General features: G+C 39.0%; 1 protein-coding gene across 1 annotated transcript in view; it reads right to left on the minus strand.

Moving 5' to 3' along the window:
* The window catches only part of EFHC2 (EF-hand domain containing 2), a 121,941-nt gene that overhangs the window by 56,712 nt on the left and 45,398 nt on the right, over nt 1-19,831 (minus strand). Inside the window, exon 10 of the mRNA XM_057495350.1 lies at nt 18,728-18,855. Coding sequence (XP_057351333.1) covers nt 18,728-18,855 — 128 coding nt within the window. The remainder of the gene's footprint in view (nt 1-18,727; nt 18,856-19,831) is intronic.

Here is a 19,831-nt window from a genome sequence, read left to right on the forward strand (position 1 = left end):
CTTTTTGGTTTTTAGGTCATTGGTTCTACTGCTGGTGGTGGTGTTTTTATGCTTTGCTTTATGTATGTTTTGCTTTGATATCCTTAGAAGAGCCTTTTCTTATATATGACCTTTAAATTTTTTACCAAGGGGTATCTACTGATCTCTTTTCACATATTTTCTTAGAACAGAGTGAATTCTCTCAATTTCCAGACTTATTTTTGCTTAGAAAAAGGATTTTTCTTTAAAAATTATCTTTCATTATTACTTTAGTTCCTTCATTCAATTCCCTGTCTACCTCCATATCTCTTCTCTTCTTTCTCATTGTTTTAATCCTCTTCTTGTTTTTCTGTTTCGGGGTGTTTCTAAAGATAGTTCTCTGGTTTACTACTGAGTTTTCTGCAGGGTTTAGTCTCCTATTAGTGCCTCCTGTTTAATTTTTAATTCAGAAAATATGTGTTTTATATATTTCAATACAACTCTTTCCCTATTTTGGTCTGTTTGCTTCTCAAAATGGCTTGCTCTTGCTGAGACCATCACACATATGGTTGTGACCATAACTAACTTCTAAAAACAAACAAAAATCAACTTTTCATACAATAAATCACTTTCAGAATCTACATGGATTCTTCTACACTGCATAGTTTAGTTTGCCTCTGTTCATGCAATCTTACAAAGAGGTCTCTAGAGCAGTCTGAGAATCCATGTGTGGCTGTGTTTCACTAAATTCCACAGGCTCTGCCACAGACAGGCATGTGTATCTGTGTGGGGACTGAGGGGGGGTACAATTAAGGAAAAGAGAGATCCAATCATGTCTGTCCTCAATAACTGTGTCCAAGTCAAGAGGAAAAGAGGGAGGGATGGAAGGAAGGAGGGAGGAAAACAAGCTTTTAATTTGGAGATCAAGAACCCAAAGTTAGGGTGGATGTTTGGTGAGGAAAGAAGAGGCAAAGTGGCAGAGCAAAAACTGAAAACCCTGTCCCAATACCCCAACCAATGATAGAGGGACTCCAAAAGAGGCTCTCTATGCTTGGTGTCCCTAGAGTTGTGCAGTTCACAACCTGCACAACCCTTACAGTGGCCCTTCTCTAGGACCACTCAATCATACAGACACCCCTAGATAGACTCTTCTGCTCAACAGACAGATTGCCATTAAGGCTACTGGGTCTCTTATGCCAGGAAAAAAATCAGAAAAGGAAAAAATACAAGTCCATCAAGGAATATAATGACTTACTCCCTTATCAGAATATGAAATAGGGAAATTTCTTACATTTTACTGTTATGGCCTATTTTTGGATTTGTTTTGGTTTTCTACGAAGAATTCTGAGCTTGGGAGAGAGCAGCACCGGGATGAGGATTAAATCACTTCTCATAAGCACAACCTAGGCAATCAGACTGGCTGCATTTTGACAGTGGCTAGAACTTTTAAACTTTGCAATATCAGTGAGAAGTCATTTTCAGTCCAGACAATATAATGAGAACTCGTTCCTGGCTCCTTGTTTTAAACACCCTGTACTTAAATTATATAATGAATCCTACCATGTAACCACAGAACATCTGGCCTAAAAGTAGCACTTTTAAGTAATACAAGAAATCTATATGCTGATATCCTCATCTATAAAGTGTAAGTAACTAAATCAAAAAGTAAATACGCTCATCTATTAAGAGTCTGGCATTTTTACTTAAAAAAAAAACAAAGGAAAAATGAGCAGGAATCAGTTAAGATAAAATAGGGAAGCTGGTTGTCAGTCACAAACCTAACTTCCCTGCCAGTCCAGGACCCATGTTCCTCACTCCAGACAGGAGGGAGCCACTCTGGCAGGTGCTGAAACAGTCCCTCCCAGGCCACAAAATGGTCACTCCCAGGGCCAGTCAGCCTGGAGTTGATTTGCAGCAACAGTGACTAGCCACAGCCACAGCCATGTCCTGCCTAAGTCTCATGCAGACTACATTAACCACAGTTCTTCCCTACTTTTATTTTGTTCTCTAATTTTTATTATTTGTATATCCATATTATGTTGTTATAGAATTGTTTGCATCTTAGCAACTCACCTTAAATCCATTTCTGAAACAAGGAAAAATATAAGTATAAACCCACATATAATGGAAAGAAATTGAAGGGGTATATACCCAGTAAGTTTTTAAAATCCTACCCCAATTGGCCCCATTCCAGAGGAGAGTCTTTCAGAAAGGGTAGCATCAAAGAGGAAGATTTCAGTGAGAACAAAGATCACAAGGTTGATCAAGACAGCTGCAAGGGCACACACATGCTTTCTATACCCAGAAAATCTAAGTTCCATGTGGCCACTGAGGAGAAGTGAATGGAACTAATGTCATGGCATTTACTGGCTTGGTGTTGAGCATATATTAAGTCATTTAATCCCTGCAGGAATCTCCTAAATGATTCTCATTTCACGAATGAAGAACCTGAGGCCTTAGAGAGGCAGAAAGAAAAAGTCAACCGTAGCTAGTTTCACTCAAAATGTTGACTCATGATGAAAGTGCCAGACTGCCCCGTGCAAATCCCAGCTTTACAACTTGATATGTGATTGTGGGTAGGTTCCTTAGGAACATCTTAAAAGAAGAAATATAATTTGGACCACGTCTTCAGGGGTAGGAGAAACCTGGAAAGCCAAGAAGAGACCCCCTCCAAAATGGTATGGGGAGAGAATGCCCCAAACTGGGCAGAAACAGCAAGACCAGGTCCCACAGTGGGTGACCTCTGTGCCTCAATTTTCTTTGCAAAATGGGAATAATAACGGTTCACACTTTTCAGGACTGCTGTGAGGATTAACTGAGTTAATGCATAGAAAGCATTTAGCATGGCACTCGTCATGTGGCAGGCAGCATACCAGTATTAGCTACTATTACAATTATTAGCATAATGAACTGCCCATCAAGAAAGGCCAAATTCAGTCTAGGAATCCCTTTCAGTAGTATCGTAGCTACTAAGTGATTGAAACTGAATTCAAACATAGGACACTGCCTTTGTTCATGCATGCATTCATTCATTCATTTATTCTTCAACTCACACGCATGAGGGAATAAAAAGATATGCTGAGTAGCACCAGCCATAAATGCAATGAGATCAAAGAAGCAGGATCACTGTGGGCTGGGGTGGTGAGGAACATCTTAAAAGAAGAAATATAATTTGGACCATGTCTTCAGGGGTAGGAGAAACCTGGAAAGCCAAGAAGAGACCCCCTCCAAAATGGTATGGGGAGAGAATGACCTAAACTGGGCAGTAACAGCAAGACCAGGTCCCACAGTGGGTGACAGAAGTTCAGACATGAGGCTGATGTTCTCCAAGGGCAGCTCACTCACCTCTGAATCTCCATCACCCACTGTGGGCACAGAGTAAAACACATTCATTGGGTGGACGGATGGATAGATAGATGAATGAATGAATGAATGAATGAATGAATGAATGAGCAATAAAAGTACATGGTTAAATGCTACATTATGAGGCATATCTACACACCCAGTACTTTGGGTTGCAAAATTTACTTGAATGAAGAACAGTCAGGTAGGGCCTGCCCTATGGTGGCCCAAGTGTCACTCCTCTCCTGCTCTGTAGTATTCTCTCATTTTACCTCAAAATGTTTACATCATAATTCTCCCTCTCTGAGGAACTGAAAATTAGTACTGAGTAATGTTCTCATTTTTTTAAACAAAATTTGGACTCTAATTTTGTTTAAAAAGAAGAAAGCATGGATGACACTAACCTGGTCATTTTGTACCAACTAGATGGCTGCATAACTGCTTGCTTTTAATCACTGAAATTTCATTTAGAAAAGAGACCATTAGAACATTACAGTTTAGATGAAACAGTAGTTTCACTGTTAATGATTTGCCCACTCCCACAAGACCATAATCATGGAAAAAGAAATAAAAGAAACAGTATAAATACATATGTATATATAAAACCTCAGAAAAAGAGTTGGTCCTTTTTCCACTCTTTAGAAACATAAGAAATAGTCTATCTATTTTGTTAGAAAATTATACGGTTTATTTATTCTAAAATGCCAGGAATTTTTTCTAGCATCCCATAAACCTCAAGGCCATAAGAATGGATATGCTTCAAAAATAGAAAGAGAAAAGCCTGAGAGTTATTAAGATTTTTAAATAGTGGAGCTGATTTTAACTAAGCCTATCCAAGCAAAGCCAAGTCCACTTTAGCATAGGTATTAATAACATGACATTCCCTAATAATAACGTGTCTAGTCAGCATTTTCTCCAGTGTAATTTCAGGGAGTCCATATGGCATGGTGGAGAGGTTGTGTGTGGCAAAATGGTAGACAAAGCAGCAATTAAAACTCCAACTACTGGCTGAGCTTGTGAAAAAAGGAAGGAAAGTTCCTAAGTACAAAGGCAAAGACATAGCTGACAGCCAGAGAGGAAGTGTACAAGCTAATAGGGTGGCACGTGGGAAAGGTGGGAATCAAACATTACTAAGATGTAAGAGCATGTATCTTAATGCTCACTCAGGTACAGACAAGGCCTCTGTCCAAGAAGGGTAGCAATTTGGAATCCCTACACATGAAACCTGTACACAAAGCTAGAAGTGTAAGGGTTGCACTTGAAGCAAAAGGATTCATAAACTGTACCTGATGGCCAAGAGACACGACAACAGAGACCTTTTCTAGGTTGAGTGTCAGAGTACAAAAAAAAAAAAAAGAAGTTATCTGATAGAACACAAAGTCAATATTTTGCCTACTAAGAATTTGTAGTACAAATTTCTTTTACCCACTTACCTGGAAAGCTCCAAGGCAATAAATTAACATCAACCTTAAGGTGAAATTAAGTCCAATTTACAAGCCAGCCTGGAGAGGCAAAATCAAGACTACTCTGAAAGTTCTACTGCTGGATGCTAAATTTAGTGGATAAAAGTTTGAGGAAATACAGAATTTGCATAGTCTCAAAGAATCTCTCTTAAGGTATTTATTTATTCATTACAAAAAGAAAAACAGTAACTTTACAATGGAGAGATCTGGCAAACACCACCTTAATTAAGTGATCAAGGTCAGTAACACTAGTAGTAAGACCTATTGATATCATAAGCCCTTTGATATGGTACACTTAGGACACATCATTTCTGTAGTATTCTTCTCCAAAATGCATAATCTTAGTCCAACCTGGTGAAAATATCAGACACACCCAAGCTGAGGGACATTGTACAAAATAACTGATCAATACTCTTCAAAAATATCAAGGTCACGAAAAACAAGGAAAGACTGAGGAATTGCTACAGATTGTAGCAAACTAAGAAGAAACAACAATGAATGCAATGTGGGATTCTAGACAGGATCCTGGAAGAGAAAAAGGACATTAGTGAAAAACTTGGTGTAATTCAAATAGGATGTTTAGTTCATAGTATTGTCCAATGTCAATTTCCTGATTTCTTAGTTTTGATAATTACACTATGATAAGATGTGAACATTAGGAAAAGCTAGGTGATGGGCATATGGTAACTCTCTGTACTATTTTGGAAACTTTTCTGTAAATCTACAATTAGTTCAAAATAAAAGGGTTTAAAACAAAACATTCATCAGTAGATGAATAGATAAAGAAGAGGTGGTACATCTACACAGTGGAATATTATTCAGCCATAAGAAGAAAACAAATCCTACCATTTGCAAAAACATGGATGGAGCTAGAGGGTATTATGCTCAGTGAAATAAGCCAGGCGGAAAAAGACAAGTATCGAATGATTTCACTCATATGTGGAGTGTAAGAACAAAGAAAAAAACTGAAGGAACAAAACAGCAGCAGACTCACAGAACCCAAGAATGGACTAACAGTTACCAAAGGGAAAGGGACTGGGAAGGATGGGTGGGAAGGGAGGGACAAGGGGGAAAAAGGGGCATTATGATTAGCAGACATAATGTGGTGTAGGGGCAGGGGAGGGATGTACAACACAGAGAAGACAAGTAGTGATTCTATAGCATCTTACTATGCTGATGGACAGTGACTATAAAGGGGTATGTGGTGGGGACTTGATGATGGGGGCTGTCTAGTAACCATAATGATACTTTAATAAAAAACAAAAACAAACAAACAAAAACATAAAACTACTCTGAAAGGCCAATCCAAGCAATAAAGGAGTGCTACAATGGGGAAGACAAGTCCAATTTAAGAGGAGCTTAGAAAACATAAAAGAAAATAATCCACCATGAGTGAGAATCAGCAGATATAACAGAAGGATTAGTACCATATGAATCTGCAACAACAAAACAAAAATCAGTAATAAACCACAAAATTATCTTTAAAATTATTAAAGAGATAAGAAAACATAAAGAAAACATAAGAACAAGATGACATGGAAAAGAACAAATATTTAAGACACACACAACTAAATAGCTCTTAAGGAATTGCAAGGTACAATCACTAGATTAATTAACTGTATGACAGACTTAAGGAAAATTCCAAGAATGCACCACAGAATGAAAAATAAATGAAAAGAATGAATGACAGGTTAGAAGACATGGAGAAAAGAGAGAAGTCTGACAAGAAGTTAAGAGACATTGAGAGCTTGAGAGGGAAAGCAGAGAGCATGGGCAGAAGAAGATATTTGAAGAGGTAATTCAGAATAATACTCAAATTGAAGAATTACAAATAGTCCCAAGATACATTATAATGAAACTACAGAACACCAAAAACAAAGAGAAAGGCAACAACAGGGGAAAAAGGCTTACAACTACAGAGGAACAATTATATTAACAAGAGACACCAACAACCGCAACAGAGGGCAGAAGACAATAGAATAATATCTTCAAAAGGTCAAGGGAAAATTACTATAAATCTAGAAATACTGACCCAGTTAAACTTCAAAAGTAAGAGAAAAATACACACATATCAGAAAAGTAAGAGTTAATTCCCAGAGTTACAAAGCAAGTCTCAATAAATATCAAAGAATCAGTATACGCAAACCATATTCTCTAACTAAAGGTAGTAAGAAAAATCAAAACCTAAATGCTAATCTCATACACAGTTGGAAATTTAAAAACAATTAATTGGCTAATATTAAATCTTTACATATGAAAGACAATAAACATTAAACACATTAAAGCTTTGGCTTCCAAGTAGTACTTAGAAGGCAAATTGAAGCCTTAAATACATTTCTTAGAAAATAAAGAATGATAATCAATGAAACAAAATGTCCAACTCAGGAAGTTAGAAAGTAAACAGAGAGAAAATAGAAAGAATGACATTACAAAAACAAGATAGGAATTAATGAAATATAAAATGAAGTAAAAATAGAGGGTTAAATTGAAATTTGGTACTTTTAAAACTAATCAAATGACTCCAGTAAAATCCATTTTTCAAATAGAGAAAAGGCACAATCAATAATAGGGCTCAAAAGGTGATATATTTTTCAAATTAGATGAAATGGAAAGTTTCTATAAAATATGTAATTTTCAAAACCAAATCAAGGAGAAGTAGAAATCTGGAATGAGATGTATTGTGCTCTAAGAGATTGAATCGTTAGTTAAAAATCTACCCACAGAAAAAGACAGGGCTATATGGTTTTGCAGGCAACTTCTATAAAACCTTCAGAGAACCAATAATACCTACCTTTTACAAATGGTCTAAGAAATAGAGAGTGAATGTTCTGAAACTTGTTTTATGAGACCATTATAAAACATTGATATTTAAGATGGGCAAAAACAGTATGAGAAAGTAAAAGTACAGGCCTATTTCCTATATGAATGAAGATGTGAAAATCCTTAATAAAATATCTGCATCCACCAAAAACCTATGAAAAGCAACATACTTAATGGTGAAATATTAGAAATACATTTCTTTTTAAGTCAGGGAAAACATAAGGATATCTGCTATTACTACTTATCTTACATAGTGCATGAAGCTCCTAGCCAATATAATAAGAAAAAATGAAAAAAAATCATAAGGATTAAAAGGGAAGAGGCAAGTTGCCATTATTTCAGCTTAGATAAATAAAATCCAAGAGGATCTACAGACCCTGAGAACACAAAGAGAAAATGATATCAAACACAAAAAAATCATTTACAAAAATCGATAGCATTCATATACACCAGTAATAACCAATTAGACAATGGAACTTTAAAAAGTATTTGCAACAGCAACAGAACTATACAGTATTATAAAACAAGATATACTATATACACAGATGGGAAATCTCTTCTTCAATAGTGACAGCAATTAGACCCCCCAATTAATCTATAAATTCAACACAATTCCAGATACATACAAACTGGCTTTTTAAAGAACTAGAAAATGTGGTCATAAAATTGATAAGGAAAATTAAAGTCCCAGGCAAAGTCAGAAGGAAAATTAGAATCCTGCTACATATCACGACTTATCATGATGCTAGAGCAACAAATTAAAACAGGTGGTACTGGTCTAGGGATAGACAAGTAGACAAATTTAGCAAAAGAGAGAGCATAGAAACCAATTCATCTGGGTATGGGACCACGAACTACGTCAGATGTATCAACACAAAACGTTGGGAAAAGTACAGACTTACCCAATGCTTGTTGCTGGAACAATTGGCAATTCATATGGTATTCATAATTTCTTGAAGAGGATGCAAAATTCATAAACCATAAGGGAAAAAAGTAGATGCATTCACTTACCAATTAAAATTTTAAATTTCCATATGGCAGAAGACACTATACAACAAGTGCAAAGAGAAGCCAAGCTCAAAGAATGTATCAGCAATGCACATAATCAACAGAGGACTCACATCCAAAATGTATCAAGAACAAAGCAGTAAGACTTAAATCCCAAGAGAAAAATGAGTGATATGTAAAGTATGAAAATACAAATTGGTGTTTCCCTTTGAAGAATAATTTAACAGTATTTAGCAAAATCAAAGATACTCGCAGCTTATAGACTAACGATTCTACTTCTAGGCTCTTATTCTAGAGAAACTAGCACATATTCACAAAGAGACATGTACGAGGATGTTCCCTGGCAGCCTTCTGCAACAGCAAAATAACTGTTCGTAAGAGTAGGAGACTGAAGAATGAGCCCCACGGACATCAACTGTTAATCTGTGGAGCTTGCAAATGTTCCTTTATTGGGAAAAAGAGCCTTTGCAGTTATGATTAATTTATGGATCTTTAACTAGATCTGTTATAACTAGATTATCCTGGATTATCTAGGTGGGCCCTAATTGCCATTACATGTATCCTTACACAAAAGCAAGAGAGATATTTCTCCTTTTTCTTACACACACACACATACATGCACACACAAAGTAGGAGGGGATGATGTGAAGGCAGAGGCAGAGATTGGAATAATGTGGCCAGAAACAAAGAAATGCCAGCAGCCACCAGAAACTGGAGGAAGCAAGGATCAGATTCTGCCATAGAAACTCCAGGGGTAGCATGACCCTGCTGATATCCTGCTTTCAGCCCAGTGATAGTGATTTGGGAATTCTGGCCTCCAAAACTATGAAAGAATAAATTTCTATTGTTTTAAGCCACCTAGTTTATGGTAATTTGTTACAGTGATGATCATAGGCAACTATTATAGTAAGTAAGAAATGGATAAACTAGTTTATTCATAAAATGGAATACTAAAAAACAATGAGAATAAAACTTAATCTAATGTATTGACATGGTAGTATCTCAAAATCGTATGTTGACTGAGAACAGCAAGCCACAAAAAGATATATACAGAGTTGTACCGCTGTGTACATTTTTTAAATTAAGGTATCATTGATATACAATCTTATGAAGGTTTCACATGAGCAACACTGTGGTCACTACATTCACCCATATTATCGAGTCCCCCGACACCCCACCAGTCACTGTCCATCAGCGTACTAAGATGCCAGAGTCACTACTTGTCTTCTCTGTGCTATACTGTCTTCCCCATGATCCCCACTACACCATGTGTGCCAGTCATAATGCCCCTGAGTCCCCTTCTCCCTCCCTCCCCACCAGCCCTCCCCCAGCCCTTCCCTTTGGTAACCTTTAGTCCCTTCTTGGAGTCTGTGAGTCTGCTGGCTCTTCTGTTTCTTCAGTTTTGATTTGTAGTTATACTCCACAAATGAGGGAAATCATTTGGTACTTGTCTTTCTCCACCTGGCCACTATGTACATTTTTAAGTGCACAAAACAATACCATAAATTGTTAATGATACATATATATGTGGAAAAAATTAAGCATGGGGATTATATAAACATCTTGATCCTGGTAATGGAAAGAGATGTTGAAGGAGGGGGCTTTAGCAGTATATCCACTTCTTATTTACTTCTTAAAAATCAAGGTTAAAAATGTAGAAAAATGTTTGACATTTGTTAATTCAGGGTAGTTGGGATATAGTATGTTTCAGTTTCTGTAGATTTTGGTGTATTTAAAAATTCCATAATTACAATTTCATTTAAGTTTTAAAAGAGAGAATATATCAGATTTGGAGTCACACAGGCTTAGGTCTGAATTCCAGTTCTGCCTTTAATTACCTCTGTGACCTTGGGCTAACTAATGAGTCTGCTCTTAGGGTTATCCTGAGGATGAAATGAGGTTTATGTTGTGTTCAACATAACCTCAAACACTAATAGCAAAGTATCCCAGGTAGGAAAGATGGAGGCCTATGAGAAAGCCTAGCCCTGCTGGCCAGGAGAATTATATACAGCTGTGTTTTCCAAAAGTTTTTGATTAAACACCCCTTAATAAAAATCTTTTGAGCAGTCACCCTCAATATACACATATTTATCACTTAATAATAATATAGTTATGCTATTTTACTTTTATATATAATAAAATATATGCAGAATAATTGTGAAGGATTAAACAAAGATAAATATAAATCATGGAAAAATAAAAATGAATAATGGAAAAAAGCATTTTCCATTATAATGGAAAATAATGGATAGATCATTTACCCAACCTCTTCCTTTTACAAAGAAGGCAGTGAAATCCCAACAGGTAAAGTGATCTGGCCACCATTAGAGGCAGGCAAGTTATTCTAGGAGGCTTCATGAAAAGAGATGCAAAAATTCTGAACAAAATTTTAGCAGATCAAATACAACAATATATAAAAGTGAAAATAACATAATGACAAATGGGATTTACCCCAGAAATGTAAGGCTTAACATTAGAAAACCAATTCAAGTCACTATAGTAGCAAACTAAAATAGAAAACCAACACAACCATCTCAATAGATGCAGAAAACAGATCTGACCAGATCTAATTCTCAACGGAGTAGGAACAGAGTAGGAACAGAAAGGAACTTCCTCAACCTGATAAAAGACATCTACATCTAATGAACATTACATTTAATGTTGAAAGATCAAATGCCTTCCCTTTAATTTCAGGAACAAGAGAGCAACATTCTCTCTATCTCCTGTACTCAACCTTGTATTGGCACTTCTAGCCAGTGCAGTAAAAAAGGAAAAAGAAATTAAAGGACTCCAGTTTAGGAATAAAGAAGTAAAACTGCCTTTATTGACAGATGGCATGACTGTCAATGTAAAAAACTTGATGGAATAAAAAAGAAAGCTACTAGGATTAATAGGTAAATTTAACAATTGACAGGATATAAGATCAATACACAAATAACAATCCTATTTCTATGTCTTAGCAGTATATAATTGGAAACTGAAATTAAAAACAGTACAATTTACAAAAACATCAAAAATATAAAGTGTTCAGGGATAAATCTGCTATTAGATATGCAAGACTTGTGCCTTGAAAACTATAAAGCATTTCTGAGATAAATCCCAAGTAAATGGAGACATATACCATATTTGAGTCAGAAGAGTCAATACTGTCCACACATTTATCAACAGATTCAAGGCAATCAGAATCAAAATCCCAAGAGGACTTTTATAGAAATTTGACAGGCTGATTCCAAAGTTTCAAAGGAAATACAAAGACCACATATAGACAAAATAACTTTGAAAAAGAACAAAGTTGGAGGACTAACTTGAAACTTAAAAAGATATAGTAATCAAGAAAGTGTGGTATTAGTAACAAGATAAGACAAACAGACTAATGGCTCAGAATCGAATCCTGAAATAGGCCCATTCTCAGAGGGACAACTGATTTTCAAAAACAGTTCAAAGATAATTCAGTGGCAAAAGGATAGTTTTTTCAACAAATGATGCTGAAAACAATTGCTTAACTATATGCAAACAAACAGAACTTCAACTTATACCACACACCACAAACAAAAAATTAACTCAAAGTGGCTCACAGACCTGAATGTAAAACCTAAAACTATAATGCTTCCAGAAGAAAACAGAAAACCGCTGCAACCTTGCATTAGGTAACGATTTTGTAGCTACAATACCAAAAGCATGATCCATAAAAGCAAAAACTGATAAATTTGACTTCATCAGAATTTAAAACTTTTCCTCTTCAAAAGACACTTTAAAAGGAATAAAATCACAAGCCACAAACAGAAAATTTTTGTCAATCATATATCTGATAAAGGACTCACATTCAGAATATATAAAGAACTCTCAAAAGTTAGGAACCAGAAAAGCAACAACTCAAGAAAATGGGGAAAAGACTTGAATAGACAGCTCATCAAAGATTATGAATGGCAAGCTCATGAAAAGATGTTAAAGCATCATTAATTGTTAGGAAAATTCAAATCAAAACCATAATAAGATTCTATTAGAATGGCTAAAATTAAACAGACTCACCATACCAAGTGTGGAGGAACTGGAACGCCCAGAGACTCTTGGCAAAAATGGACAATAATACAATCACTTAGGGAAATTCCCACTTTATAGTCCCCATCATTCCAACACTGAAGTCGGAGCTCAGTTTCCCACATTTCCTTAGAAACACGCAGATGATTCAGACTCTACCCATCAGGAAAGCTTACACAAGAGTTTGACTTTGAAGAGATTAATAGGAGAAAACCAGCTAGGTGTGAAGCCCGTCTGGTGTCAGTGGGGTCCAGCTTTCCAGGATGGCAAAGGGCACACAAGGTTGCCAAAAGGGGTGGTAGCGACGGCTGCAGCAAAACTGAGTTCTTGACAGCAGTGCAAATGGAGCAACGAGTTGTGGGCGGTGCACTCATAACAGAAGCCATTTTCTCATCAGACAAGTTCTACAGCCCAGTTCTGGGCACTGTTCCTAGAATTTAGCCTCAAGCTTGTTTCTCCAGCCCTTCAAAAGATACTGTGAACCATGCAGGATCCTTTTAATAAATTCCTTTTCTGCTTAAACAAGCCAGAGAGGATTCTGTTTTTTAAAACTAAGCCTTTACCAATACAAACAACACCATCAGGCAGTGACAGAATCAAATCAAAGATCTTGGTCGTTTTGATTCCCAGGCCAGCATTTTTTTCTATGGCATCACATTATTTATATTTAATGCTTTTAGGAAGGTTCAAAATGCTGTTTCCAAAAATGTATGCTGAGGCCCCCATCTCAAAGATATGCTGTGAACACTGTGAAAGTGTCTATTTGGTTCATGATGAGAGTAGATGTTTGAGTACTTCTGGAATCTATTTTTGCTTTTGTTCATATAGATTCAAACTAGTGGTTTTCTTAAAAGACATGAGACTTACAATAAAAACACCAAGAACAAGGCACACAGAGTTGTTCAAATAAAGACAGAGCAAAGCCATGTAAAAGGAGAGATAACTGTCTGAGATAAATCAGGATGGGATCATTATAATGTTCTAAGCGCTAGATTTATAATCTTATTCCTTGAAGTAAAGGACAGTAATGGGATGGATTATATTAATGTTTCCCAACCTTGGTCCACCAATGATGATGTTTATTTTCTACCTTCCAAATTTTTTAAGAGTTTCTGCCAACCTCATTTATTAGAGTGTTTTCCATGACCTCATCATGGGTAAATATGTAACTTATTGAAATATCAAAAACAGGAAATAGATTTCTACTACTCTTTTCAGTGACACAAGCTGCAACTCTTGGGATAAAGGGTTTTCACTTTCTAGTGTCTGCTATGCACTGCTGTGTGCTACAATAAGAAGTTTACATACATTATCAGATTTATTCATCACAACAGCTCCATGTAGCAGGTATTACTTGGTTTTATAGAGGAAAACATTGCTCAGCAGCTTACTCAAGGCCACCAAGCTGACAAATGGCAGGTTGGAGATTTGGATTCAGGACTGCAAGTCCCAGATTGGGACTCTTTCAGGAAGAAATTTTATTTTTACAAGAGAGAAGATGTTCTCGAGGCTCTAAATCTTAGAAGGAATCTATTATGTGGATGTTCACAAGGAATCTCCTGACTTTGCAACTGATGATGGGGGTCTGAAGAAAAGCTGTATAATCATTCATTCTGCTCATTGAGACCTGAGACACTGGGGACGGGAGGTATCTGGGAAAGACACAGGGTGAACCAGACATGGACCATGTCCTTGGAGAGCTCTGCCTAGGTGGGGAGAAGAGGCAAACACACAGAGAACACTGCCCAGGGTGGGTGTCACCTCCGAGAGGCAGCTTAGGCTGAGCAAGGTGGCTAGAGGGAAGAACTGACCATGGTTTCCCGGGCATGGGGCCCTCACTGCCGCCGCTGCTGCCTGTGGTTCAGATTGCAGGGCCCACATGGAGTAGCTCACCCTGCGCATGTTCCCAACTGTGCGGAACACTAGCCCTGCCCAGCCCATCAGAGATCCGAGGTTCCGGAAGGGGCTCTCTTTACTCCCTTGGATAACCGCCAGTAGCTCTCATGGGCCAACCTGAAAGACCATGAGAAAGGCATCCTAGAGGTGTAAGTCTGGCCTAGAGGCCAAGCTAGTGACCCCCACAAGGCAGAAGAGAAACATTTCCTCCCCAAACTGCCTCCCATTTCCACCAGTCCCTATTTTCCTTTAGGTCAGTTTTGAAGCAAGTATCTCAAAAAGGCCCAGGCATTAAGCCACTCATCCATTATGAACCGAGGTGCCTTCTGCAGAGCTGTTCTGGCACCCACCCTCAAGGTTTCCCTCAGAAGAGTGCAGATCTCTGAGAAGAAGGGAAATGCCTGGGACTTGGACCACTGCCCAGAGCAGCAGGGCTGGGCTCTGAGTCCGCAGGTACACACTGAGAGTGCCAGGTACGGAAGCAGGGGTGAGTCAGAGCCATGGAGGTGAAGCCCAGAGGCCTATGCCACAATCTTGCCTCTGCCTGCCTACTCTACTATTTCAGCACAAATGAAAAGGGAACATTTTACAAGCATTATTTATAAATTTACTCTTAAAATGTAGGAAGGAGACTTAGCAACCATTATATGGGCAAAGGAGTGAGGTACAGGTAGGTGAAGTGAGTTGCCCAAGTCAATTGGCTAATGAGGGTTGGGCCTTGTGTTCCCTGCCTCCCCTACAGTCAGAAACAGACTGCCCTTCCCAGTGCACAGCCATCAATTATTTATTTGTTTGCTGCAAACTTTAGACTGAATGTTCTGAGAAATAGGGCCATTCATTGAGTTATTCAACAAACATCTATTGTACTTAGAGGAGCCAATTATGGAAGCAGGGAAATAAACAAGTCAACAGGGGCTACCGGTGGATAGTAGATGAAAAGTGCTTAACACGATGTCTGGTCCGTAGTAAGCACTTGATAAACAGTGACTAGAAGTGACTAGAAGAACTATAAAAGTGTTCTTCCAGTGGGATGAGAATAAAGGGAGAGGGGTAGGCAAGGGTCAGACCATGAGAAACCTCACATGAAACACTGAAAGGCTGGGATCTGCCCTGGACACATGAAGATCTGAAGCAGGGATTAGAGCAGAGGAATGACATCTTGGATTTTAGGAAGATCACTCTGGCAAAACTTAGGAGGATGAGAGGTAAGAAAAGGAATCTGTTACGCAGCTCTCAAGAGAGTCCAAGCAAACAGTGTTGAAAAGCTGAGCTGCATCAGAGAAGCTGGGGATGAAGAGAGGTAGTTTAAGATGTGCAATTTCAAGGGATGGGTGGGAGATGTCAAGACAGAGGAGAGGAGAGAGACCGGGCAGACCCGGCCCAGGCCCTGCGGACAAGTATGGTGGCCTTTACTAAGACACAATCCCCAGCTACAACTTTATGGGAGAAGAAAGTGAGGTCATTTTAGGGAAAATTATTTTGGGATGCCTAAGGGACATCCAAGGGGAAGCTGTCCCAGAGGCACTCATGTTTCCAGACCTGTAGTTCAGGAGAAAGGTCTGAGCTTGAGAAACTAGTATGGAGAAATTAGCCCTCAGGTGATACTAAAATGGTGAGGCCTGGGTGAGATGTAGTCACTCAACAAATATGTATTAACCTCCTACTTATCTGCCAGGCACTGTGAAAAGTGAAAAGGCTAAGGCAAGAAAATAAAAACAAGAAGGTCCCTGCCCTGAGAGGATACGTTCTTGTGAGAAGAGCCAGAAAATGCACACATACATGCATGCATAAATAAAAGAGAGAAAAATATTAGCTAGTGAAAGTGCCAAGTAGACAATTAAACTAGGGTGTGGTGTAAAAGAAACTGGCTAAGCAGTTCCTTGGTCTTTGCTCAGGAAAGGGTGTGAGGAGCAAAAGAGAGGGTTGAAGACCATGAGCTAGGGACCCACAGTGGTGGGCCATGAATAGAAGTCTCAGTGCCTGACACCAGGCATGCCACATGGACTGGGATATCCAGACTCCTGGTCTCCACTCTCATCTGAAGAGAATGCCATCACCTCCAAACGAGAACCTCCACGAATTCTAGCATCATTATTCCACTTAGGAACTAAGTATGTACTGAGCCCAGTGCTGGGTGCCAGGGATAGGACAGTGAACAGGACTGTCAAGGTCCCTGCCCCTTGGGAAGCTCACGGGAAAAGTCACATAAGCAGGCACACACACCACATACAGTTATCTAAATAAAGTAACTGCAAGTTGTGCTAAGGGCTGGACAAAATAGAAACAAGGGGCTGAGAATACCAGTGAGCGATCTACTTTAGGTAGGACAGTCAGAAAGGAAGCCCCTCTGAGGCAGCACCGTGGAAGAGGTGTCCTAGAGTTTGCCATGGGAAGGACAGTGGTGTGGGCATTCCAAGCACAGGGAACTATGTGCGCTTATGTTTGTAGGTGGTAAAGAGCCTGACGTGTTTGGGAAACTGAGAGACAGACAGCATGGCTACAGGACAGTGCTGGAGAAAAAGAAGTGATGACACTAAAAATACAGACTCGCATCACTCAGGGCCCTGTGGCTGCAGGAGAATGTCTGGATCTTATTTTAAGGATAATGGCCAGTCATGGAAGGGTTTTTCAAGCCAGGCATGGCCTGAACTGAATTTCACCTTAAGGAATTTCTGGCCAGGAGAGGGCCTACAATCTGGAGCGGTTCTTTCTGAGCACGCAGCAACTTGAGGCCCTCCTCTACTCTCACAATGCGGTGGGGTCCTTTATTCCACCGCAGGTAGGGTCTGGATTCCAGGTGAAGAGCAGCTTTTCCTCCTTGGATCTTGCGCCTGGCCCAAGCTCTTCCCAAAAAGCCCTACAAACTCAGTAAAGTGTTTGCAGTAGACTTTGCTAGAGTATTGGGAGAATGGATACTTCTGTAAAAGGGCACACAATAATAAAATGAAACCACTCCCTCATTGCTGATGGAAATGTGTTTTCTTTTCCACTGCTTTCCACTAGTCCAGGGCCTGAGCCATTGATTTTGCTCTCCACTCTGTCTCTGTTTATTTGCCAAAAGGCCATGAACATGTGTATTACTATGGACAATAACAAAGAACTATAAATTCTTACTGATCCCAGAAGGTTGGGGATTCTGAACAATAAAAAAAGTGTCCTCTGAGTGCTTCTCTCAAAAGAATATTTAAGAGACACCAAAGAGCTTTGTTAAAACAACAAATGGATTTTTAGGACACTCTGGACCTAATGGTGGCTTCTGGTCACCATGTATTGATGCAAAAAGATGACTTCAGATACAAAGTCAGAAAGACCTCCACACCACCCTCTCCTGGGCTCACTTCCCCATTGCTCCGACCACATCTTGACTGCAGCGAGAGGATTTTCCTATACCACTTTCAGCCACTATTGTTTTCAGGAGCAAGAATTCTCAGTCTAAAGGAAAAGTCCCCTCTGTCCTCCAAGCATGATTTAATTTACATTCTCCTGAATGCTCCATTCACTTTGTTTTCAGGCTAAGAAGTCTCACAACTGTACTAGACCCTGAATGTGAATTTCCTTGTGTTTCCACTGTTTGGAAATTTGCCTAGGTCAGCCACTGGACAGTCCCAGCATTCAGCTTTACTTTAGAGAAAATCTGTATTGTTCGTGAGTTTTTATACTATTTCTAATTTCTGTCATATATTTTATCCCTCAATTTCCATATTTTTCTGTCTTTCAAAATGTGCGGGTGTATGTGAGCATAAATACACACAGATGCCCACATACCACCTTTTCTCTGATAACCAGTAAAGTTTTCACTAACTTTTCCAACTGGATCACATTCCTGGGGAGATGACCCCCCTTTGTTCCCCAGATTTCAGAGGGATGCTTGTAACTATACTTATTTTTGGCCTTTCTCACTCAGATGCACCCTTCCAGGCAGTCCCCTGATCCTTCAACACCACGAATCACAGGGCAGTGTGATGGCATGAGTTCTGTGCTTTTGTCTCTCTGTTCTTGCCTATCTATCTATCAACTCCTTTTATATGCAAATGTATAAAGTATACTAAAGATGAGCAAAAGTTCACCACAAAAGTTAAGAAATGCTAACTCCTAATAAAAAGTACTCAGCAAATTAATTAGGAAGCACTAAACAAACTGTTTTTTGCTCTTTGGACATCTTGGGGGGAAAGCAGACGGCTGCTTAGTAGAACATGGCTTACCGGAACGTATTGTAATCCACCATCTTTGCGTGCCTACAGTCAGCAGCTACAAACAGCTTCTTGAGCTCTCTGGACTTGGGTTCTTCTTTGAGCTTTTGTAGGGCAAGTTTGATGCTGCTCTTAGGAAACTGGAAGAGAAAGAAGAAAGGAAAGATACTTAAACATGCCTGAGACACAGGAGCCCCATCTTCCTGGTGGCTAGCAGACTTCACACTGTGAGCCTGAAGTTAGCTGGGTGTGTCTTTCCACTGAGACCAACACAGAGAAGACAGGACTAGATTTGTATTTCTTTGCTTAAGGCTTTAGGACAATGAACAGTATCAGATCTGAGAGAATGAGCTTAGGGTACAGCAGGCCACAGGAATCAGGAAACAACCCCGGCTCCTCCTCAGCTTTCTCCCTTTGACCCTTGGACATTGGCCCAGTATGTTTGGAGACCCTAAAGGAGAGCATGGGGATGCAAAATTGGGTAAGCTGACCACCGGGTACTCCATATCTTTAGAGGGGGCCCCCTGGAAGTGTCTGCCAGCAGGCCATATGCACTGAGCAGAGCACCGCTGGGTGTCAGATTCACAGGCACTGTGACCCCTGCCATCCCCTCTCAGGTGACCCCCAGCTCCTGTCTCCTATCCTGAAATTGGGTGTTTGTAAGAATGCTGGTTATTCAACCCAATAAAGCACAAGGTTGTAAATAATTACAGCTTAGAGATAAAAAATGATCAGATGAGATATGAAAATAAAAACAGTGATGGTGATGTAAGATAAAGCTCCCTCTCTTCCACCAGGGGGTCAGCACCCATTGCAGCCCCAAGTTCCCTCCCTCTTTTGCCTGTCCTTTCATCTATTTCCATAATAGGATCTATTTGCTCTTTTGAAAAGACTCCTCAGGCTGATATTAAAGAGTACATTCATCTCTTTCTGCTTAAAATGTCCTTGTTAAGAGTAGTTTTAAAATAATACAGCTTTCACTTTGGGATGCTGATACCAGATGTCCCACCCTGCTTTCATCTGTCTGAAAGGAGAAAAGCCCTTTATACCTTAAATGTATGTATTTGTGCTATATGTATTTTATACTAAGGTATGGGCCTCTCCTATGTTTGAAAA

The sequence above is a fragment of the Manis pentadactyla genome, chromosome X (genome assembly GCF_030020395.1).
Source record: "Manis pentadactyla isolate mManPen7 chromosome X, mManPen7.hap1, whole genome shotgun sequence".
NCBI classification, from domain to species: Eukaryota; Metazoa; Chordata; class Mammalia; order Pholidota; family Manidae; genus Manis; species Manis pentadactyla.